Raw genomic sequence first — 25,797 nt, forward strand, 5'->3', positions numbered from 1 at the left:
TTTACTGCTATACTGCAAGTTAGAGTGATATCACCCCCTCCCTTTCCCCCCAAAAGCCCATGAGCAGAACAATGGGAAGGTAACCAGATAACAGCTGCCTGGTAGATCTAAGAACAGCACTCAATAGTAAAAGCTAGGTCTCACTGAGACACATTCAGTTACATTGAGTAGGAGAAACAACAGCCTGCCAGAAAGCAGTTCTATCCTAAAGTGCTGGCTCTTTCTGAAAGTACATGACCAGGCAAAATGAACTAAGATGGCTGCCTACAAACCAATATTACAACTAAAAAAAATAGGAATGAAATGTTATATTGTAGAGTGAATTATTTACACTCTAAACAGTGTAATTTAGAAATAAAAACGACACCATAAAATCACGACAGAATCCTTTTAAGAGTAGGAGAAGGCAGTTAATTAAATAATCAATTCATAGGTAATCCCTCTGTATAATGAACCCCTCCTTATCGCAAAATCGAAGACAGACTGCAGTTTAGAATAGGAAGGGGTTTGTTTATACAGAGCACATTATCTTTATTTAAATGTAGTAGCCTAGTTAGAGGGGGAGGCAGATATCAAATGATGACAAATGTCCATCAGTGCTTGATAATAGAACACAAGACAAGTTCTATACGTCTAATAAGGTCATGTTGAACAAATATATATATAGGCTATAAGCTTTTATTGCCCATTGAGCCGCTAGGGAACAATATATGATTTTATAGATAAAAGAGCAAAAAAGGACCGCAAACTGCTCACCGCTCTCCCCTCAAGCCAGGTGCTCAGTCAGACAGTGTCCCCACTGTAAACACAACAAAACTCGAAAGGCAGACGGCACTTCTGAAAATGGGGTTTATTGGAGTTCCTGCTGGAAAAACCTAACGCGTTTCGGGAGTTATCCCTTAGTCATAGGTTATGATTTTAGTTTCCTGGGCCCCAGAAATGATTTTGCTGCCATGCTCTATGTTTACTGTGTAATAATAATAATAAGAGACAGACAGACTGACTGAGTCAATCACAATGTATGTATTTATTGGACTCGTTTTGAATATACATTATTTTGACATTTCCTTTGTACTACAGATATAGGATATATGATTTGGAAATCTCTTATCCAAAATACAGCAGCGCCTTTACGTATAATGTTCTGTTTAACCCTTTGCGTGCCACCTGCAGTAGAATCTTCAGCACCAACTAGTACCATTGTGCCAGTCCATAGATTCTACATTACTCAAACAAACAACCTGTCTCTATTTATGACCAATTTCCTTTTCTCTGTCAGAATAAGAGGTTACCTCGTACTCAAGGGTAACAGCTGCATAAATCCATGTTGACGGCTAAACATTCCCGCAGTCTATTGATCCTTTAAAAGGGAGCAATGCAGGAGGTATAATTGGCCTTTGTTACTTTAGTGCAGGGCAATAATGTCATTATTATACATGTAATGTGAAGCAACCTGGTAATTGTAGGCCCCAAGTCACTCCTCTGTAGTCCTCTTTAGTTAAAGTATTCAGTTACAGTTTATCCCGTCCCTTGGGGGCTCTGGTTTCTTTTCCCACTCCAAAAACCACAGGTAGGTGAGTCGGCTTTGGATGGGAACAAACCGTGTGTATGTTTGTACACAAGTGAGAGAGAAATAAAACACTTCTAGTCTGAAAGTTTCAGGCATCACCTGAATAGCAGCTGTAGAATGCAGTATCTGGCGCGTTCAGCTGGCCAAAATGCATCACAGTTTCAAGACTTTTTCTCTGCAGCTTCTGAGGATACACTGAAGGATTTCAGGGGTTAATTACTCCAGAGGATGACACCAACCCATTTTACTGTTCTGGGGCAGAGCAGTGTCCCGAGGCTTCTTCAATGCTGTAACTAAAAATTGCACAAATTCTCAGGGGGTAGGTTGTTGTGCCCTTTAATTTAGAGCCTCCCCTCCCAGGTGAACCAAACTTACTTACCTGGTTCCATCAATGCAGCCCCCCCCCAGTGTGTATAAAGTAGGGATGCACTGAATCCTCTATTTTGGATTCGTCCGAACCCCCGAATCCTTCGCGATAGATTCGGCCGAATACCGAAGCGAATCCTAATTTGCAAATGCAAATTAGGGGTGGGAAGGGGAAAACATTTTTTACTTCCTTGTTTTGTGACAAAAACTCATGGGATTTCCATCCCGCCCTAATTTGCATATGCAAATTCTTATTCGGTTTGGCCAGGCCGAATTCGTATCCTGCTGAAAAAGGCTGAACACTGGCCGAATCCCGTACCGAATCCCTAGTATAAAGCATTCTGGGCCAATGAGCATAATTGAATACAAGTAATAGCATAAAGCTGTTACTCCTTAAAGGGATACTGTCTTGGGAAAAAAAAAATTTTTCAAAATGAACCAGTTAATAGTGCTACTCCAGCAGAATTCTGCACTGAAATCCATTTCTCAAAAGAGCAAACAGATTTTTTTATATTCAATTTTGAAATCTGACATGGGGCTAGACATTTCGTCAATTTCCCAGCTGCCCCTGGTCATGTGACTTGTGCCTGCACTTTAGGAGAGAAATGCTTTCTGGCAGGCTGCTGTTTTTCCATCTCAATGTAACTGAATGTGTCTCAGTGAGACATGGGTTTTTACTATTGAGTGTTATCTTGTTACCTTCCCATTGTTCTTTTGTTTGGCTGCTTGGGGGGAAAAGGGAGGGGGTCATATCACTCGAACTTGCAGTACAGCAGTAAAGAGTGACTGAAGTTTATCAGAGCACAAATCACATGACTTGGGGCAGCTGGGAAATTGACAATATGTCTAGCCCCATGTCAGATTTCAAAATTGAATATAAAAAAATCTGTTTGCTATTTTGAGAAATGGATTTCAGTGCAGAATTCTGCTGGAGCAGCACTATTAACTGAATCATTTTGAAAAAAAAAAATTTTTCCCATGACAGTATGCCTTTAATAATCGACGGCTTGTTTGCCTTAGCCAGAAAAGGAGATAATGGAACTATAGAGCTTTGCTCATTACTGGTGCCTAAAGCAGGGTTCTACTTACCCTAGTGACTAGATAGTGGTTTGACCTGAATGTGACTGCTGGGATTACATTAATAACCCCATTGCTTCTTCTTGGTATCAGCAATAGACTTCAGGCTCAGTCAGATCAAGGTGGGCGACCTCTCTACCATTGGGTGCTCTTCAACCTGCTGAAATCTACCCCTGCCTCCTTGCTTGACAGCACCAGTGTCAGTACTAGTGCTGTAATACTTTCCTCCTTCAATCAGAAGCCGCAACGATTCACTTTGAGCACTTAAGCCCTATGTTCCAGTTCTGGGTGCAACAGGGTGCTGCTGTTGAATAAATAAAAATGCTGCATCTGAATAAATACAGTCAGACGTTGTTTCACTGTGTAGCTGCAGATTTGGGCTTATCACAAGACTGCTGTGAATCATTTTGTGTATAGTTGCCCTATGGCAGAAATGCACTGTAAGAGCTAAAACTTTATTTGAGTTGCCTGTATAATTGTTTATTTCCACAATATTGCAGAACAAAAACATTTGCATCACCCAACATCATAGAAAATTATTCAGACTTAAGATTTGCTTTATGGGAAACTACCTGAGAGTATTTCTTCATGTTGTAACTGTATACAAGAAAATATTATGATGCCATACCTCCCAACCCATTGCTGAGTCTCTTACCAAGCGGAATAAGTACACAAACAGCCCTATAGACACTTACTCCCCCTTTGCTTGTAGGTGACTGCTGGCTTCTTGCAGCCATCGCCTCCCTCACCCTCAATGAACAGATTCTTTCCCGGGTCGTTCCAATGGACCAGAGCTTTCAGGAGAAATATGCAGGAATATTCCACTTCCAGGTAATTGTTCTGCCTTTAAGACCCATATCTGTGTGGGTTCTGCCCGCTGCACCCAATTATTTGCAATGGAAATTCTGCAGGGAAATCAGTTTATTGTTGTTTAATGCAAAGAGGTGCAGGCTGTGCAGGGTGTGTGGGGTGATCAGAACAATAGGGCGACTGCACTCACTTTTAGGTCTCCATTGTCATGTGCTTGTTTGTGAATAGATTGTCATTAAAATAAAGGGATAGTGGGTTTTCTATAATAAATCACCTCTTAGACTTGTTTTGTGCACACAGCAGGGAAAGCCTCACTGAACAGGGTTTTTTTTGGTTTTTTTTTTACCCATAACTGGTCATTCTAGGTACTAAATTGCAGACCATACACTGCCACCTCAAGGTTGCCCGACAAGTGCATTTGCTCCCAATTTGGCCAGTCTCATACAGATAGGGTTGCCACCCGGTCTAGCCGGTAAAAGGCCGGTACTACAAATTTACTGGCAATGTAGCTGCCAGTAAATTTGCAAAAGCCCTTGGCCCGCCCCCAATCCTCTCAAAATATACCTTTTCTCAGCCGTCTGGCCATAGCATGCCAAAGCTCCACACCCTTTTACATAATGGCCTGCCCCTTTTACGTCACAGTCCACCCCTTTTTGTTCCTGCCACCACCTCTCGCCGGTGGAAATTTTATGAAAAGTTGGCAGATTGTTGGCTGTAGGGTCAACAATTGTATCATACATGGGACCAAACCTTTAAGATAAGGATCACATCAATGTGTCCATATGGTTCTTGCCCAATGAAATTTTCAAAGCTATCCTATTCATATCTGGCCGATATTAAGCAAAAATTGGTCGCATAAGCCCCATACACGGACCAAGTAGCTGCCGAGAGGGTCAGGTTTTGAACAATGTATGACTGCAAGTTAACTTGACAATTCTATACAGTGTCTGGCCAGTCAGGAATCAGGCCCAATAGACAGATAACCTACAAGGGGGTATGCGTGATCTAGCCACCTTTGATTGCTCCATTCTTCTGGGTGAATGACTGGATCAGCAGAAAGTAGGGTTACCCCCTTTTCTCGAAAAAAATACTGGCCTGCCTATATATTTAGCTTTTTCCCTATTAATAACATTGGGATCAACCATCATTTTTACCGGCCAGGCCAGGAGGGAAATCGCGTTACTTTTTATCACAAAACAAGGAAGTAAAAATGTTTTCCCCTTCCCATCCCTAATTTGCATATTCAAATTAGGATTCGGCTCGGTATTTAGCCGAATCTTTTACGAACGATTCGGGGGTTCGGCCGAATCCAAAATAGTGGATTTAATGCATCCCTAATACTCATACCAAAACTCATAGGTTCGTGTGTGTCCATCTTAATAAAATTAAAGAAAATACTTGATTGGTTGCTATTCAACCAATACAGTGAGTCCTGAAGCCAATAATAAACACTATGAAACAATAGCAGCTCTAGCAGAAAGGAAGCCCAGGATTGGATGAATACATATGCTAAAAACAAATTCTTTATTGAGATTATTGAGACACAGACATGGGGGTAAAATAACACTGTATGCCCTCCTGGAACATTGTAGTTCCCTATACTAAATATCATTACACTTCATTTATTTGCAGTTCTGGCAATATGGCGAGTGGGTGGACGTTGTCATTGATGACCGTTTGCCAACCAAAGATGGGAAGCTGCTTTTTGTACACTCAGCCGAGGGGACTGAATTCTGGAGCGCGCTCATGGAGAAGGCTTATGCCAAGTAAGAACAATACAGACATGGGATATGCAGAAACATGGGCAAACTGCATGCCATTCCATTCATCCATTCATTGGCTGGGGGAATAGTTAGGGTGATATTTTAGAAGAAGGACTTTTGCTTTCTAAGGTTCTCCTGGAAGTCCAGCCTGAAGTTAATGGGGACATGTCGCCCAACAAAAATATTCCAAATCCTATTTTATCAAGTTAGTCAAGCAAAATAAACTTTAATTACACTATATAAATTATTTGAATCTTGTTTCCTTCAGTCTGGGAATTCATAATTATAACAAGCAGGCAGGAGCCATTTTGTGGACATTGTTATTAAGACAAGCCTTGTATCATCTCAGAATCTTGTTTGTGCACCAGAATGGGGGGACCTGATGTCCATCCCCATGCCCTGGTTACACAATTAAATGAGAACTGGGGAATGTGGGGAGAGCAGTGATATCTAGTAAGTGCTGAATGGAAAGTGACAGTAACTGCCTGCCCTGGAGGGGCAGGCAATATTTGATTGACAGCTGAGATTTTTTAATAAAAGAAGAAAATAACTTTTATTATACAACTTTTTACGTCTGTGTGACAGGTCCGCTTTAAAGGGATCCTGTCATCAGAAAACATGTTTTTTTCAAATTACATCAGTTAATAGTGCTACTCCAGCAGAATTCTGCACTGAAATCCATTTCTCAAAAGAGCAAATAGATTTTTTTATATTCAATTTTGAAATCTGACATGGGGCTAGACATTTTGTCAATTTCCCAGCTGCCCCATGTCATGTGACTTGTGCCTGCACTTTAGGAGAGAAATGCTTTCTGGCAGGCTGCTGTTTTTCCTTCTCAATGTAAATGAATGTGCCTCAGTGGGACATGGGTTTTTACTATTGAGTGTTGTTCTTAGATCTACCAGGCAGCTGTTATCTTGTGTTAGGGAGCTGCTATCTGGTTACCTTCCCATTGTTCTTTTGTTTGACTGCTGGGGGGGAAAGGGAGGGGGTGATATCACTCCAACTTGCAGTACAGCAGTAAAGAGTGATTGAAGTTCATCAGAGCACAAGTCACATGACTTGGGGCAGCTGGGAAATTGACAATATGTCTAGCCCCATGTCAGATTTCAAAATTTAATATAAAGAAATCTGTTTGCTCTTTTGAGAAATGGATTTCAGTGCAGAATTCTGCTGGAGCAGCACTATTAACTGATTCATTTTGAAAAAAATATATTCCCATGACAGTATCCCTTTAAGTGATGATAAAATTTGATGTAGATATAGATATGCTTTCAACAACAACTGAACAGCCAATACAGCAGTTCTTTCCTATAGATGAATATGTTTTAGTAGGTTTAGATCTAGAATGGCTTAAACTGCAGTAGTGTATAACAAGCAATTATAAATGAGCATGAACTTTTCTAGAGCAATTACAGTAATGAAAGTAAATATTTGTGTGGATATTGTGGGATGCAGTGGGCAAGTCAACCAGCTACAGTCATTCATCTTGTATTTGCTGTCACAGACTGAACGGATCCTATGAAGCTCTCTCAGGTGGGACCACCACTGAAGGATTTGAAGATTTCACAGGTGGACTTGCAGAGTGGTATGAACTGAAGAAGGCCCCGTCTAATCTGTTCAAGATTATCCAGAAAGCTCTGAAATCTGGATCTCTCCTGGGCTGCTCTATAGATGTATGTGTCACAGGTCTCACTCTTTGTGGTTTGTGGTTTGACAGTAATGTACCAAAAGATGACTGCCTAAAAATCTGTAAAGCCTCTTGGGTCCCTAGTCATTCAGCTGGACAACCGAAACGATAACGTTTTACTGTCACCATATTTCCATGTGGTTACTCTGAAAGGCCTGCTATCAGCCTCTCCTCTTACTGTTTGTAACTGATGCTCAGCATAGGAGTGACTTGGAGTCCATATTTACTACTCCCTCAAAGATAGATTTAATAGCAAGATTCCCCCCAAAAGTTATAGAAATACCCAGAGAATTCCAATTCATTATGAAAATTTACAAATGTTGAAAAAAAATGTTTTATTACAAATCCACCTTTTTTTTAGATCACCAGTGCAGCCGAGACAGAGGCCATCACTTTCCAGAAGCTTGTGAAGGGTCACGCCTACTCTGTGACCGCTGCAGAAGAGGTTGGTATTCAGATGGCCCGCCATAAACTATGAGTACATTTAGGTAGTTGCTGTGTACATAGGCTTTACCCACCCAAAACTTAGTATTTTATGGAGGGTATGTATAGCGATAGCATTCCATTGGCATTGACCAACAGTCACATGGTCATTGTTGTTTGTGGCCTTAATATCTGTCATGGTGACTAGCTATTGGTAGAGTTGCCACCTTTTCGGGAAAAAAATACCGCCTTCCTATATATTTATCTTTTTTCCCTATTAAAAACCTTGGGATCAGCCATCATTTTTACCGGCCAGGCCGGTAAAATACTGGCCAGGTGACAACCCTAGCTATTGGGTTGGGCTTAACCCACTTCTTAATCCCCCATCTTCTCAATCCCCCATCTTCTAAGTACTTTGGAGATGATTTAAACTTTGTTCCTGTTGATAAAATATTTTTTGTTATCAATAGACCAATTTAATTTCCATTATAACTTTCAGATATTGAAATAAATGTATGTCCAGCCCAGTTTGCATGTTTCGGTCAAATAACTTATCATTCAGCTGTAACTGACCCACCGAGATAGTAGATATATTTAACCTAAAGATGCAGTTGACTATAAGTAAATGTCCTTTCCAAGGTGCAATATCGAGGGAGCCTGGAAAAGCTGATCCGAATCAGAAATCCTTGGGGGGAGGTGGAATGGACTGGAGCCTGGAGTGACAAGTAAGTAATGGGAACCTACGAGCCATTGCCATTTTTCAGGTCTGATCACTAGTATCAGAACCACTTTTAAAAAGAGAAATCATTGTTGGTGCATGCTCTCTGGATCATCTCAAGGCATTTATGCTGTTTGTGTACTTTTCTAGTTCCAGTGAGTGGAATTCTGTGGATCCGGAGGTGCGAGACAAGCTGATCAAGAGATGTGACGATGGAGAGTTTTGGTAAAGAAGTTGCCCCTGTGCAAACCAATATGAACTATATGGAACTGGGAATTCTATAGAGACACCAGGCACTATTTGCAGGCTGAAGTTCCTCAAAGACTAACAGGCCCAGAATGAAAATCTGTAGATTCTGGCAAATGCCAGAAGGGCCACTCTAAGATGCCATAGACATCCATTAATTGTTGTGCCTGTGGGGGTTTCATTAAGCCACTAATTGATTGCTATAGTATGATATGGCAGCAACTAAAGGTAAGCTAAAATCAATCTGTTTTGACTTTATAGGATGTCCTTTAATGACTTCTTGAGAAACTATTCAAGACTGGAGATCTGCAATCTGACCCCGGACACTCTGGCCTCTGACAAATACAGTAAATGGAGCCTGACCAAGATGGACGGCTCATGGAGGCGAGGCTCTACAGCCGGTGGATGCAGGAATTTCCCAGGTGGGGCTGAGCTCAGAGATGAAAAGGAACTTGTGTTTCTTGTGTTACCTTAGGTTTTTAAGTTCCAAGCTACCTTTATTAATGTTCTCTGTGTTCTCTTCAACACTGTAGCCCAGGCGAGATTTTGCTTTCACTCTAGAGTCCATTGAATTAGCTAAAATTGGACTCATTGACAAGAAACAAGATTTTAAACTTGGTTACACTAGTCCATTTGGTAGTGACCAAAAGAGTGCAGATTTCCACTTAACCTGAGGCTAATGTCTCAGGTTAAGTGTCTTCATTTAAAAAAAAAAAAAATTACGCAAATAATACATTCACGTTGAAAGTCATTCTATCAGCCAACTGGTGAACAGGTAGGTTCTGGATAATTGTGTGTCCTTCATAGAGGCTAGTGGAGTATGTTGTCTATAGAAATGTAATGACCTGTCTCTGTTCTGCATGAACCCCACACGCACTGATACATAACTGGCCATGAATGTGTTGTGTTGGCTTACAGAAACCTTCTGGATGAACCCCCAGTACATGATTAAGCTGGATGAGGCAGATGATGATCCCGATGATAATGAGGAAGGCTGCACCTTCATTGTTGGTCTGATACAAAAGAACCGCAGGAATCAGAGAAAGATGGGAGAAGACATGCACACCATTGGCTTTGCCATGTACGAGGTAGGGGAGCTTCACAACCTACCTGACCAATATCTGGCCAAAAATTGGCCAGTCAATCCTGTTAGGTATGGAGCATATCAGCCCTTTGACACAGTCCTCTCTTGAAAGATCTGCATAGTCCTGTTTTTCATTGGCCCAGAAGCCTTGCGATTGGATCAACCTGATACGGCCCACCAAACAAAAGTCTATTCATTGGGTGTTTTTGCCAAACGAGATGCCCAGCTTTGCAATAATGGAAGTAACTGATTGGTTGCTCTTGGTAAAAACCTATGTGATTATAAAGAGTGACACCAGGTTTTCCAGTGATACCCCTACAAGCAGTAATGGGTGCCACGGCTAACCAGTTGTTACATAGTTACATAGTTAAATTGGGTTGAAAAAAGACAAAGTCCATCAAGTTCAACCCCTCCAAATGAAAACCCAGCATCCATACATACACCCCTCTCTACTTTTAATTAAATTCTATATACCCATACCTATACTAACTATAGAGCTTAGTATCACAATAGCCTTTGATATTATGTCTGTCCAAAAAATCATCCAAGTCCCTCTTATAGTCATTAACTGAATCAGCATCACAACATCACCCGGCAGTGCATTCCCCAACCTCACTGTCCTGACTGTGAAGAACCCCCTACGTTGCTTCAAATGAAAGTTCTTTTCTTCTAGTCTAAAGGGGAGGCCTCTGGTACGGTGATCCACTTTATGGGTAAAAAGGTCCCCTGCCATTTGTCTATAATGTCCTCTAATGTACTTTTAAAGTGTAATCATGTCCCCTCACAGGCGCCTTTTTTCCAGAGAAAACAACCCCAACCTTGACAGTCTCCCCTCATAATTTAAGTCTTCCATCCCACTAACCAATTTAGTTTCACTTAGTCTCTGCACTCTCTCCAGCTCATTTATATCCCTCTTAAGGACTGGAGTCCAACACTGCACTGCATACTCCAGATGACGCCTTACCAGGGACCTATAAAGAGGCATAATTATGTTTTCATCCCTTGAGTTAATGCCCTTTTTTATACAAGACAGAACTTTATTTGCTTTAGTAGTCACAGAATGACACTGCCCAGAATTAGACAACGTGTTATCCACAAAGACCCTTAGATCCTTCTCATTTAAGGAAACTCCCAACACACTGCCATTTAGTGTATAACTTGCATTTATATTATTTTTGCCAAAGTGCATAACCTGCATTTATCAACATTGAACCTCATTTTCCAGTTTGCTGCCCAGTTTTCCAGTTTAGACAGATCACTTTGCAAAGTGGCAGCATCCTGCATGGAACCTATAGTTCTGCACAATTTAGTATCATCTGCAAAAATAGAAACAGTACTTTCAATGCCCACCTCCAGGTCATTAATAAACAAGTTGAAAAGCAAGTTGTGTTGGAATTAAAAACAAATTGGTCAATCTTTCCACTTGCTCAGCAGATTTGCAGTACTGGTTTGGAAGTTTTATCATATGCAGTTTTGAATACTTTACAAAATGATAATGCTCCCACTATATTCTGTAACTTGTTTTTATATGGATTTCCACTCTTCGTTTTTTTTTTTCACCAGGTGCCGCCACAGGTATGTGAATTGTGCAAGAATTTCCAAGCTCACAATATTGATCCATTCTCATTTTAAGGATAATAGGTTTGCATTAAAGAGTTCTTTAGATTAGAGCAGTGGTCAAACATTTTCAGTTCAAGCTCCACTTAAAGGGCCAACTTTTGTCCAAAGTCCCCCTTGAAGGTCCAGGCTTTGGGTCAGGGCCCCCTTAGTTTATATGTAGGATAGTATCAGTTTCATTAATATCTAGGTCAGCAAGTACATATTCATCCCAAAGCTAACCCTTAATGACCTTCAAGGTGAGCTTTCAGGTGTATCAAGGAGAGAAAATGGCCATTCTTCCCAAATCTCACCCCAACTGGCCTGCTCCAAGCCCCCAGCCCACAGTTTTGGAACAACTGGAGTTGATTATGCCAGAGACCAAATGTAAGATTAGAAAGGACATACCATATCCCAAGTGTTTATGGGGAGAAGATGAGAGGATTATGGCACATGAAAGACAAACAGGATGGCTTTGGGAGTAGGGAGAATCTGGAAGATGATAGAAGTGATTCTCCGGCACAGGGTAACAACCACTGCTACTGCAATAACTGGAAATGGGAAAGTCCTAAGTCTTAATTGTTTATACAGGTACCAGCTCTCTCAACATTCCAATTCGATTCTTTCTTGGTGGATGGTTCTAACCCTGTCAACATTCTAATATTCTTAATTCTTAAGGGTAATGGCACATAATCATTTCTTTTCTGGTGTATTTCTGGCCTTTTTGAAGCCTATCATTGACAAGAATGGAAACCTCATGTCATCACAAGGGAAGCTTTGGGACACACAAGAAGCTTCATCTCCTGGCAAAAATATCCTCTCCTGTAGGCAATGAAGCTCCTGACAACACTTGTCCCTTTGAATTAGTTGGAATCACCCCATGTATGCGGTGATCCCGGGTAATCGCTTATAAATGCCTCCTTCCACATTTTCGGGTGATTACCCAGGATCACTGCATGTGACGTGTTATACAAGGGATGATTTCAACTAATGCAAAGGGGCTGGTATTGTCCGATGCTTTATTGCTCATGGTAGAGAAGATTTTCCACGGGGCAATAAAGTGCCCCAAGTGACAGGCCCCTAAGGGGGGGCATGCATAAATATTTGGGTCATGAAGCATATAGGAGTGGATCTGCTTCTCTCCACCTGTCTACAAAACAGGGGAGAGAAGCAGGCCATACAACCAGTGTACCCTCTCCATAAATGTCGGCCACTGTCAGCCCAAAAAACCACCTGTCATGAGCAGCGATAAGAGGTTACTATTGATGTTAATGACAGGAGTTATGAGCATTATTCAGGTTTTTAGATAAAGGCTTTTGTTGTTTTGCATTTCAGCTTACTGGCCAGAAAGACGTTCGCCTGAGCCGAGATTACATTCTAAGGAACAAGATTCGGGAAAAATCAGAGACCTACATAAACCTGCGTGAGGTTCTGAACAGATTTCGGCTGCCCGCAGGGGAGTATGTCATTGTGCCGTCCACGTTCGATCCCCACAAAGTAGGCGACTTTTGTCTGCGGGTGTTCTCTGAAAAGAATGCTGAGACAAAGTAAGTACTAGGACAGGAACGCATCGCCTTTTCTAAATCTGATTTTTTCTAATATATAATAATTGTAATGAGCAAAAGGCTGCTTTTCTACAGCTGGTATGCTTGTCACATGGCAACTCCGCAGTAAACAGTCTTGTTTAGATCATGTGATGCAGTTGGCATAATATCAGCAATTCTCAGATTGGTGGTTGTTGCTTCGTTGACTAGTTTAAAATAACACTTGTTAAAGAAGGGCAGTTTATCAGTCATATAGAGATATAAGGCGTCCATCTTTGTCACAAAACCATGACATGGTATTAACTTTTGCTTATTTATGTTATTATTACGTGTTTTTATATCACTGCCCATTTTATTCTGCTTTTTATCTGATTGATTTGTTTGCTGTTTTCAGAGTTCCTGATGATGAAATCAAGGCTGACATCGATGAGGTGATGTCATTTGTCACAACGTGCAATGTTCTCAGAATGTGTCTGTGTTTAATCATTTCATTAAAGGACAAGGAAATCCTTTATTTCATAGTTGCCCCATAATACACATACCCCTTGGCTGTACTCCGTCACTGATTTACTCTCCCTCCTTCACTCGTTTGATGCTCCTGTACTAAACGCCATGTTTTCTTGTCATTAATATCTCTGATGGGTTGTTATTGGACATGCTCCACAATTACCCACCCCGCTAACCCACATCTCCATCGCTGCGGGATCACTTAATTTTCTTCTTGAAATGGGTTGTGCGAACGGCCTAGGGGTGTTTCAGTGTGAAATCCGGCCCTGGTGATTGGCTAATTTGCTTTTGGGCAATCGGAAGGTCAATAATTAGACGTAGAATGGAAAGCTCCCTCTAGATGGGTGATTCAGCACATGCTCCACTTCCCTGCTAGAAAAGACTGTGCAGAATTGGGGCCTTGGTCTGCTGGGACCACTGCTGAATGTGTATTTGAGAATTCATGAGTCAGCGCTATTTTTTATGGAAAGAAGCTTCTGCTGCATGAAAATCAATAAGGTTTAATGTAATTGAGGAGCACTTACTAACATCTTATAGTTAGTGATTTCAGATGAGACAGCGTGTTTGTTACTTTCTTTGTCCTTCAATTATGAGCTGGTCTGAAAATGAAATTCGGAGAAAGGAGGTTCCATCTCAAATAACAAAAGGACTTGTTTAGGTTGGGACGTTGTGGGATTCTCTCCCTGCAATGGTTGTACTGGCAGATACATTAGATAGTACAAAGTTATTCCAGAGATTTAATTTTCCATCTTGGAGTCAGACAGGATAAATGGAAATTTTTTTTAAATATGGACCCTGATTCCTCAGCATCGATTTGAGCATGTGAGCACGATATTCACATTTCAGCCTTTACTCCAGCCACACCCGCCCTCCCGAATTTCCCCGAGCCTAGTACCTGGGCTCACAAATAGATGCCAGAGGGCTCAAGTCTTAAGGTGGCCATAGACGCAAAGATCCGCTCGTTTGGCAACATCGCCATATGGCCGAACGTTCCGATTACGATGTGCCATGGGCTCCGGCGGGATCGGTTGGGTCAAAATCAAACCTGACCGATCGACCAATCTCCGCCGGACGAAAGATGTCGGCACACGCCACACACGATCCGAAAATCGTACGAATCCTTGATTCGTACCATAGGACCTGTGTGTCTATGGCCACCTTTACAGTGCTATATCAGATGGTGTGTTCTTATTGGTGCTACAGGCGATAATAACCTCCTTCTTTTAACCTCAGTAGAAAACTATCTATGGAAACAGTGGCCATATTAAATGCCTCTGCTTGAAGTGGGGATCAAAGAAATCCTTATAGAATAGCCCCCCAATAGGTCTGGTTTCCATCCTTGTGTCCCTGCTGCATTTATTACCCTGCTAATACCCCTCTCACATTCTTTATGTCTTTTCCAGGAGGTTAATGAGAATGCCATCGATCCCACCTTCAAAAGAATGTTCCTGGCGTTGGCAGGAGATGTGAGTTCATTGAACTTATTTGTACCTATTTTTATAATCACTAACTAGTCACTAGACTCAGTAGCCTGTAATAAGACTTTATCTAGTGACTCACCAACACTCACTAACCATATCATATTCACTAACGGCCGTCTTCAAGCTACTCACTCACTCCCTCACTAGGCTTTGTGCTTAACACATGCCTAAATATTCATATGACTTGTTGTTTTTACTCACTGCTTACTAGCTAGTCCAGTGATTATTCTAAGTTACAGTGTGTGCTTACTGAACTCCACCTTATCTGTAAGTTTGAGACACAGGAAGCAATTAGGGAAAGGGCTTGATTATACATAGCTAATTGTCTCTTTTTTTTTTTTTTTAAATAAAAAAGGCAAGAGTGGGAGATTATAAGGTTAAAACTCAAAAATGATTCATTGTTGCATTATAATGTAAACTATGGATTATGGCAATTAAAGGTAATGTAAACCCTTGAAATAAATGAATGTAAAATTGCTCGGAACACTCTTCTGGGCACTTTTGCCATTTTTATCAATTATTTTTTTCCTAGTTCTAAAGATACAGTGCCACCTGCTGGTCATTTTAGGCATCTGGTCAGTCTTGTGATTAGAAAATGAAGTTAGTGAGCAGAGATTGGTCTGTTTATCTGGTCAGTTTTACACAGGGCATCATCACGGGACTTTATTTTTTCACTAACTTCAATTTTTGCTTACTGTGTCCAATTGGCCAAAATGAACAGTGACACTGGTTTTGGAAATGTATTACAGGTTTGGGATCCGTTATCCATAAACCCGTTATCTGGAAAGCTCCTAATTACAGAAAGGCCTTCTCCCATAGACTTCATTTTATCCAAATAATCAAAGTTTTTAAAATGTATTTCCCTTTTCTCTGTAATAATAGAACAGTAGCTTGTACTTGAACCCAACTAAAATATAATTAATCTTTATTGGACACAAAAAATAGGCCCATTGGGTTTATTTAATTTTAACATGATTTTCTAGCAGACTTAAGGTATGATGATCCAAATTACAGAAAGATCCTTTATCCAGAAAGCCCCAGGTCCCAAGCATACCTGTATTAGGGATGCACCGAATCCAAGATTCAGTTCGGGATTCAGCGTTTTTCTGCAGGATTCAGATTGGGACGAATCCTTCTGCCCGGCCGAACCGAATCCCAATCCAAATTTGCATAAACAAATTAGGGGCGGGGAAGGGAAATCCTGTGACTTTTTGTCACATAACAAGGAAGTAAAAAAGGTTTTCCCACCCCAAATTTGCATATGCAAATTAGGATTCGGTTTGGTTCTTTCGTGAAGGATTTGGGGGTTCGGCCGAATCCAAAATAGAGGATTCGGTGCATCCCTAACCTGTATATTACAAATATCTAATATCATAAAAACTAAACTAAAACAAATAATGCAAATTGAAAAGGTGTTTAGCAGAGAGAGCCATCTGAGCAATTAAACTTTTTTTAAGCGTTTACCTTTCCTTTAAAAGCACAAGCTAAATATTTTCAGTATTAACATAGGAATCTATTGGCCATTTTCAAGCCTTAGTATGAACCCAATGAGTTCTTATACACACTACACTTAGTAGATGTTCAGCATGTTGTTCCCTGCTCAGCCCCAAAATCAAAAAGCATTTTGGGGGAGAATTTCTCATTTGCAGAGATTGCGGTCAGTTCTTTTTCCATTTGTGTAAAATTGCGGTCGTTACTAATCAGCCTCCGTTTTTCCCATTTCATTTAATGACGCACATTCGCTGGAGGTAGGACGCATCTCTTGGTTTGACATTGATATCGTGTGTGGCATTTCATTCTTTTACTGCTTCCTCGTTCTCTTTACGCTGTCCCTGTCCTAGAGTTCTGAATCCCCGTTGCTCCTCTCGCAAAGCCTCCGTTCCAGTCTCGGCGGTGCTCATAAAAGTCCTGCCATGTTGTATGGGCAGCGGATTCTATTAAAATGAAAGCCAAGCATCCAAGACTGAGCGCTTCTCTGAGGACTGCAATGAGCCCCATGCGCCATATGCCTTAATTAATAACATAACAATGGGAATGTATATGCACTGCTATATATTATTTCACACCAGCGGCAATGGAGGCAGGGTGACCCCATGGCATTTAATTTATTTGCTTGGCATATAAAAGCATCTGACTCCATACACACGGGCGACTTGGAAAAAAAAAGCAAGTAAGACTTGTGTGTATCGAGGCTTAAAGTCGCTGCATTTACCCGTTGAGCATGTGCTGCAGCTCTATGGGAGTCAGATCCCTAGTTACATAGATACGATTCTGGGAATCATTAAAAGTGATTGTTGCTGTTTAAATAAATGAGTAGGATGCTGAAAATGCTCTATTCAGCCGACCCATTAAGCACTTATGGTACACATCATTATTTTCAAGGGATAATGTCATGGGAAAACTTTTTTTTTCAACAAAAAGCATTAGCTAATAATGCTGCTCCAGCAGACTTCTTCGCTGTATTCCATTTTCCAAAAGAGCAAACAGATTTTTTTATATTTAATTGTGAAATCTGATATGGGGCTAGACTGTTGTCAGATTCCCAGGTTCCCCCAATCATGTGACTTGTGCTCTGATAAACTTCAGTCACTTTTTACTGCTGCACTGCAAGTTAGAGTAATATCACCCCTCTCTTCCCACCCAGCAGCCTAACAGAACAATGGGAAGGTAACCAGATTACAGCTCCCTGGTAGATATAAGAGCAACACTCAATAGTAAAATCCAAGTCCCACTGTGACACATTCAGTTACTGTACAGTAGGAGAAACAACAGCCTGCCAGAAAGCAGTTCTATCCTAAAGTGCTGGCTATTTCTGAAATCACATGACCAGGCAAAATGACCTGAGATGCACCTACACACCAATATTACAACTAAAAAATACACTTGTTGGTTCAGGAATTACATTTATATTATATTGTAGAGTGAATTATTTGCAGCGGAAACAGTGAAATTTAGAAATAAAAACAACATCATAAAAAACATGACAGAAACCCAAGGATCAGTTCTGGTTGCCTGGGGAAAACAGAGAACCAAATAATTTCAGATTATTACTCACTGCAGCATAGTAAAAGAAATGTGCCTATTTAGATGTATCTGGCCAGGTAAGTACATATTGCACTGCTGCTGTTTCCTTGTGCCCTGTAACTACTACTCACTTTATTTTATTTCTAAATCCCTTGGGAAGTTACAGGCTCTGTGAGTTATTCTTAGACACACGCCAGGGACTGAACAAATGGGGCTTCCAGTCACTGCTCAGAACGATAACATCTCTCCCCAGGATGTCAAATATGCTCTCTTAAATATTTTAAAGCATGCTAGAAATGTAGCCTATATGCTGTATATATGGTAATGATTTGTCTCCTTACAATTGTGCAACTCTTTTTGCTCTCCACATTCTCTGTTTTCATTTTACATATGGGTAGGTGCTGCCATATTGTTTTCCCAGAACAGTCCTTTGCAGGGTCGGATTGGGCCAGATTGACACTGGTGAAAACCCAGTGGGCCCCACCGACCCACACCCCTTGAGACCCTGAGCTGCCCCCTGATCTCCCCCAGCCTCAGACCCTCCAGTCTGACGCTGGTCCTTTGTATATTTCATTTGATACATATGGGTAGGAGGTGCCATATTGTTTCCTGATCTGTGTTTCTCTGCCCCCCTAGGACAAAGAGATCTCTCCGCATGAACTCTTTAACATCCTACAGAAAGTCATATCAAAACGTAAGTGTCTCCTCATTAGTCTGAACTGGCATTTTGTTGTAAGTATTAACTGCCAGTTACTCTATGGGATCTCAGGTTGGTCAAATAACAAATAAGGGAATAACAAGCAGCAACCCTTGTTCCCAAGGTCAGACTGGTGGGTTGCCCGTGTTTCCCCTGTCTTAATGCGCTTAATCTGTCCATGTAATGACCTACTGTCTGTTGTGTCCTTTCAGGAGAAGACATAAAGTCCGATGGGTTCAGCATGGAGACCTGTAGGACCATTGTTGACCTGCTGGATGTATCCTTGTGCTGCTGAATAGTCGAACACTGTTCTTTTGGGGAAATTAAATGGCAGTGTGCACTGTCTATCCCTTCTACTTCCGTTCTGGTGTAATATAGCAGTCCTGTGTTGCTTTACGGCAGGGATTTTAGATATAAACTGTCACTCCACATCAACTAGCCATCGTCTGAAAGACTCTTTTACATTTACTGCACTGCTGCCTGGAAATGTCTGGACTGGCTGCAGATAAAAAATGTTAATTACAGTTTCAGCCTGTTTCCTATTAGGCTGCCACAGGGCAACGCCAATGTCTGATTGGTGGCAGCTTATATAACTTGCAGAGGGGTATAGGGGACTTTACCTGGAGTCCGTCTTATGTTTATTATAGGAGCTCTTCAAAGAGACGTTGGCAGAATAGCTTCTTTGGGACCATGATTGAATGGGCCCAGGACCGTGCCTTTAAATTTCTTTTAACCAGAGCCAAAGTGCACCATGGCATTAAGACTGCAATCAGCCATATTGCCCCACCATATCTCAGCTGGTATGGATGGCCACCTTCAGACCTGAGGCAGCAGCTGCACTTAATAAAGTCTGAGGTTTTAGCTTGAAAAATTGTGAAGCTGACATTGGTTTTGGCTATGAAGTAGCCAATATAATATTCTGTATTTACATTTAGGGCCATGGGAGGATGGGAACGCATGTCTTGGCTGATTAAGGGCCCCAATCTCATATGTCATTTTAACATATGTATGCAAAATAACTTGTCTTCTTTAAGTTCTCATGTGGGGGGTCATAAAAAAGAATTTTCTGCAGGGACAAGTAACAGTGATGTTGCTGTTACATTGGCTGTTTGTGTATTTCCTTTTACTCTTCCCCAGTCTGATGGTTCAGGGAAACTTGGCCTCAAGGAGTTCAATATCCTCTGGACAAAAATACTCAAGTACCAGGTAGGTCCTGCATTCAGTATCATTGCACAGAGTGAGTTATCAGACCAATTGCCCAAACAAAACATTCTGTCAATGTAGCATTTATAAAAAAAAATCTTGTCTGTGATTCGTAGCCCTTGAATAGACAATATAACAAACGAGGAGTTACTTATTGTTCATATAGCATATTATACATATCTTGTTTTCCTTACATAGTAAGGGGGTATAGATTTATTGTAGGCTCACAGAACACAGCACACAGAAAACATACAACATGCCCTGACTGGAATTGAACCTAGGAACCCAGTCCTGAGTTTGATTCCAGCCAGGGCTCTTATCTGCAAGGAGTTTCCATGTTCTCTTGTCTGCGTGGGTTTCCTCTCGAAAGCATACAATAAGGTTAACTGGCTCCTGACCATAGTGAATTTTATAGTTAGCCTGTAAGCTCCACTGGGCAGGGACTGAATGATGATGTAAAGAACTGATGAATGATGTCAGTGCTATATACATAAATAAAGTCCTCATATACTGTCTGTCTCTCTCTTTCAGAAAATATACAGTAGCGTGGATAAGGACCGTTCGGGTACCATTAATTCATATGAGATGCGGGGAGCCCTGGAAGGCGCAGGTCAGACTACATTCGCAGACATTTGCTGCTTTGCGTGATTTATAAATGTTAACGTTTAACAGAAAATGAGTGGGATTTGGGTCACAAAATAGGCGGGGCGAGCAGGCGGGTGGCTATAAAACCGTAAGTCAGAAGCCCGCAGTGTAAGATGGCGGCCGGGGAGAGCAGGAAGAAGAGCTAGACCTGGACCCACCCGCTAATGGGGGTGGAGGTTAGCCCGAACCAGACCGACCCGCGGATATTGGGTTAGCCCACACATCACAATTGGCTTGCTCCTTGTGTTACAGGGTTAGCTTGCCTGCCTATAGGGGGCATTTGCACTAACTAGTGCTACAAGAGTGTTTTCAGCATTGTCATTTAGCAGAACAGACAAGGAAGCAAGAGTGCAGAAACAGGATACTTAGATGAAAGAGGGAACCGCTGTTCCAGGTCTAGTAACCTATGGCAACCAATCAGAAGCTTCCTGTTTCTATTCTTTTGCCCATTATTCTTGGGTGGTTCAACAACAGCTGGACACCCTAGATCGTGGGGTCCCCAATCTTTTTTTTTTTTTTCGTTGAAAGATGTTCCTCGGTGGTGCAAAAAAAGTACTGTGATTGGACATTTGGTAGCCTCTGTGTAGACTTTACAGACTACAGACTTACAGACTACAGGAGGTTCTGTTTGGCAGTACATCTGGTTTTTATACAACCAAAACTCAGGGGCGATCCTGGCCCCTCCAGCGCGTGAAGCAGCAGCAGTTGCTGCTGCCCCCCCTCCCCTGGAAATTTGCTCTTAAAGTACCAGGAGCAGCATTTTTGCTGCCCCTGGCACCTAGTGGGGTGCTGCCGCCTGAGGCGACAGCCTCAACTTGCCTCATTGGTGAAGCACCCCTGCCAAAACTTGCCTCCAAGCCTGGAATTCAAAAATAAGCACCTGCTTTGAGACCACTGGGAGTAACATCCAATGGTTGATGAGCAACATGTTGTTCATGAGCCACTGATTGGGGATCACTGCCCGAGATGAAGTGCCCTCTCTATTACCTTAGATTCTCCTGTTCTGTTTGCATGGAGGAACTTATAGCGTTTAACTTATAGCACTGACATTATTAGTTCAGTGGTTATACTGAATGTTTGATGTCTGTTTACCTTTTAGTACAATGTAGAGAGTGATATTCTGAGACAATTTGTAATTGGTTTTAATTTTTTATTATTTGTGGTTTTTGAGTTATTTAGCTTTTTATTCAGCTGCTCTCCAATTTGCAGTTTCAGCAGTCTGGTTGCTAGGGTCCTAATTACCCTAGCAACCATCCATTGATTTGACTAGGAGATTGGAATATGACTAGGAGAGGAACTATATAGAAAGATGAGTAATAAAAAGTAGAATTAGAAATAAATGTGTAGCCTTACAGAGAGTGTTTTTTTTTAAGATGGGGTCAGTGACCCCATTTGAAAGTATGACAGTGAGAGGAACAAGGCATGACAACCAACTGAAAAGTTGCTTAGTATTAGCCATTTCATAACATAATAAAAGTTCACTTAAAGGCGAACCACCCCTTTGAGCATTCTACTTCCATCCTCAGGGTTTAAGGTGAACGCCAAGATTATTGAGCTGCTGGTGGCTCGCTTCGCAGATGAAGACCAAAACATTGACTTTGATAACTTTGTGAGATGCCTCCTGCGCCTGGAGACCATGTTCAGTGAGTAGCCCTGGATCCACTCGAAGCAGTATTATCATCAAACACTAGGGTTGTGCTTTATCTCTCATATAGTAGTGAAAAACAAGACACATTGCTAATTGCAAGTGGTGTACCTACTGTTAAAGGGAAAATGGGCAATGGTTGTATTTCTAAAAGAGAATATGTTAAGCCCTTCTGTGCTCAGACAACACATGGTTTAAGCATCGGGTTCTAGGACATCAGTCCTGGGGACCAGGACCAGACAATGCCAGAGGGGCTGCCATAAGATGCCATAGAAAGTCACTATTTAGTGGGCTGGTGGGGAGCTGATTGGGCCTCTGTGTCCCAGTCCAGACTAACAGATAGGGACCAACAGATAGTCTTGGGTGGGCACCAAGAGGAGACTTTTGACAAGACAAGAGGAGGGAGCACTTGCATACTCTCATAATTACCTGCCCACTTAACTTATTCAGTCATTTTTATCTTTCTGCAGAGATCTTCAATAAGCTGGACACGGAGAAGACTGGAGTCGTGCCGCTCAAGATGGACACTGTGAGTACTGTCTGTAGGGCACTCCGGTCTCCTAAATATAATGCATGGGACTGAATTCTTCGGGCTATGACAAAAGTCTAAAATAGTTTCTAATATAATTAGTTAGCCAAAAATATAAAGGCTGGAGTGACTGGATGTGTAACATAATAGCCAGAACTCTACTTCCTGATTTTTTCAGCTCTCTTGGTTTCCACTGATTGGTTACCAGGCAGTAACCAATCAGAGACTTGAGGGGGGGCACATGGGACATAACTGTTCAGTGAGTTTGCAATTGATCCTCAGCATTCAGCTCAGATTCAAAAGCAACAGTTATGATCCATGTGCCCCCCCCCCTCAAGTCACTTGCAAATTAGGGGTGGGAAGGGAAAAACATTTTTTACTTCCTTATTTTGTGACAAAAAGTCATGCGATTTCCCTCCCCACCCCTAATCTGCATATGCAAATTAGGATTTGGTTCGGCTGGGCAGAAGGATTCGGCCGAATCCGAATCCTGCTGAAAAAAGCCGAATCCTGGCCGAATCCCGAACCGAATCCTGGATTCGGTGCATCCCTAGTCAGTTCTAGGTAGGGGTGTGTCAAATCCACTATTTGAGAATCCTACTTTGCATATGCAAATTAGGGGCGTGAAAGGAAAAAGTGGTAAAAAAAATTTACTTCCTTGTTTTGTTTTGCATATGCAAATTTGGATTCGGTTAGGTTTCGGCCAAATCCTTCTGAAAAAGGCTGAATCCTGGCCAATATCGAACCAAATCCTGGATTCGGTGCACCCGTAATTCTAAGCAACTTTTCAATTGGTCTTCATTATTGATTTTTATAGTTTTTGCATTATTTGCCTTCTTCTTCTGACACTTTCCAGCTTTTGAATGGGGGTCACTGACCCCATATAAAAAACAAATTACCTTTAAATCGACAAATGTATTGTAAATGTTAGTATTGATTACTCCTCTTTCTATTCAGGCCTCTCCTGTTCATATCCCAGTCCCTTATTCAAATTAGCGTATGGTTGCTAGAGTAGATTGGAACTGAAGAGCTGCTGAATAAAAAGCAAAATAACTCAAAACCACAAATAATAAAAAATCAAAATGAAAACCAATTGCAAATTGTCTCAGAATATCCCTCTAAAAGTGAACTCAAAGGTGAACAAGACATTTAAAACGTAATCTGTGGTCTAACTCTGACCATGTGTATTGCTGAATAAACCAGAGTTGGACAAGAGATTATCCCTTTAATGCAATGATCCCTTTAATGAAATGATTTATTTTTCTTTCTCAGTGGCTTTCCCTGACTGTGATCTGAGATACCGTCATCACACCGAGGAGGCAGAGAACTACTGTCCACCAAGGAATTACCCCGACTGATGATGAACATTTCTGAAATATCTTATTATTGGGAATCTGGTGCCTTATCTGAAAAAAATAAAAAACAAAAAAAATGCCCCTTTATCATTTGGGGACCAGAGACATCCTATTAAGTTTCCATAAAGAGATTCTTCTACTATAATATTCAGAAGCCATTAAAACGCAGATTGATATAGATCCTGATCTAAGGTGCTTAATAGTCATCAGTGCTTCTCCATGTCACTTAAGCCATATAAACTTCTGTAGTGTAACAAGCAAGATAACCCCTATTTTAAAATAGAAGCACAATGAAACCATTTCATAACTGACTTCTAATATCCTTTTAATATACAGTAGGGGGTACAATGTACATTATCCTTTATAATACACGAGCGATACTCAGAGTTCCCTGTATAACTCAGCCTTGTGCCTTTATATGGTCACAGAACCCCTCAGTGACTTCTAATATCCTTATAATTTACAGCAGGGGGTACATTATCCCTTATAATACATGAGTGATACTCAGAGTTCCCTGTATAACTCAGCCTGCAGCCTTGTGCCTTTATATGGTCACAGAACCCCTCAGTGACTTCTAATATCCTTATAAATTACAGTAGGGGTACATTATCCCTTATAATACATGAGTGATACTCAGAGTTCCCTGTATAACTCAGCCTGCAGCCTTGTGCCTTTATATGGTCACAGAACCCCTCAGTGACTTCTAATATCCTTATCTTTTACAGTAGGGGGTACATTATCGCTTATAATACATGAGTGATACTCAGAGTCCCCTGTATAACTTGGCTTGGTGCTTTTGTATGGTCACAGAACTAATATCCTTATCATTTACAGTAGGGGATTTTATTAATCCTTATAAGTTCCCAGATCTGTAATTCTCAACTGTGAGCCTTTATATAGTCATCAAACTCTTAAGTGACTTCTAATATCCTTGTAAAATAGGGGGAAGAGCTTTAGCAGACAAGCCAGGACCCTAGTGTTTTGCAGTTAATCACTGGCAGTTCTCCTGTACAAAATATGTAAGATATATGGGTTTCTGGCTGTCATTTCCCAGCATCCTCGGCAGTGAATTGCAGGGAGTCCTAGTTACAGGTGCTTATATAGTAAACTGTGAGATCCATGAATGGACTTTACCCAGAATGCCTTGAGCTTGTGACTGTTGGACAAATGGTTGGATATTCTTATTCAGGGAATGTAAATACACACAATGAAATGAGCTTTTGGACCACGGTTCCCTATAGATATTTTTATTCAGGAAATATATAAATGCATTTAATATAAAGAGGGATGATTTTTAGATCCACGGGGGAAGATTTTGCCTTTATCTATCGTACAGAGGTGAATGATAAACGATGCCCTGTGAATCACTAACCTGGTGGGACTGCGGGTGAGACGAGATCTTGTGTTAAAGGGCATGTACAGTCTAAAATAGAATAAGGCTAGAAATGCTGTATTTTGTATACTAAAAATAAACATGAACTTACTGCACCACAAGCCTAATCAAACAAATAATTTATGCTTTCAAAGTTGGCCACAGGGGGTCACCATCTTGTAACTTTGCAAGACTAAGACTGTGCACATGCTCAGTGTGGTCTGGGCTGCTTAGGGATCGTCATAAACAAAGCTGCTTGAGTTCTGCATGGCTGGGAAGTAAGACGGGGGCTCCCCCTGCTGTTCATAAGTCTGATTGTTTCCCTGCTCAGCAGTTAGGGACCGTCTGACAATTCCTATCCACAGCAGTAAATGAAGGGAGAATTTCACTGCATACAGTCAGGTTTCTTATAAAAACGGTACACATTTTTTTATTAAAGTATATTGGAGATA

The 25,797-nt window shown here is 41.2% G+C and overlaps 1 protein-coding gene across 2 annotated transcripts in view; it reads left to right on the forward strand.

Annotated features, from left to right (window-relative positions):
- The window catches only part of capn2.L (calpain 2 L homeolog), a 39,986-nt gene extending 14,525 nt beyond the window's left edge, over positions 1–25,461 (forward strand). Inside the window, 20 exon segments of one of the 2 annotated variants that reach the window (NM_001090244.1) lie at positions 3,726–3,844; positions 5,456–5,589; positions 7,094–7,262; positions 7,638–7,721; positions 8,339–8,424; positions 8,568–8,642; positions 8,925–9,085; positions 9,582–9,751; positions 11,311–11,322; positions 12,679–12,890; positions 13,282–13,318; positions 14,798–14,860; positions 18,536–18,593; positions 18,809–18,873; positions 19,734–19,802; positions 20,331–20,409; positions 21,971–22,087; positions 22,560–22,618; positions 23,891–24,394; positions 24,525–25,461. In NM_001090244.1, the coding sequence (NP_001083713.1) occupies positions 3,726–3,844; positions 5,456–5,589; positions 7,094–7,262; positions 7,638–7,721; positions 8,339–8,424; positions 8,568–8,642; positions 8,925–9,085; positions 9,582–9,751; positions 11,311–11,322; positions 12,679–12,890; positions 13,282–13,318; positions 14,798–14,860; positions 18,536–18,593; positions 18,809–18,873; positions 19,734–19,802; positions 20,331–20,409; positions 21,971–22,087; positions 22,560–22,618; positions 23,891–23,914 (1,793 nt within the window). In that variant the 3' untranslated portion in view covers positions 23,915–24,394; positions 24,525–25,461. 2 annotated transcript variants of the gene reach the window in all.
- The last annotated feature ends 336 nt before the right edge of the window (positions 25,462–25,797 follow it).

This window comes from Xenopus laevis, chromosome 5L (genome assembly GCF_017654675.1).
Source record: "Xenopus laevis strain J_2021 chromosome 5L, Xenopus_laevis_v10.1, whole genome shotgun sequence".
Taxonomy (NCBI): Eukaryota; Metazoa; Chordata; class Amphibia; order Anura; family Pipidae; genus Xenopus; species Xenopus laevis.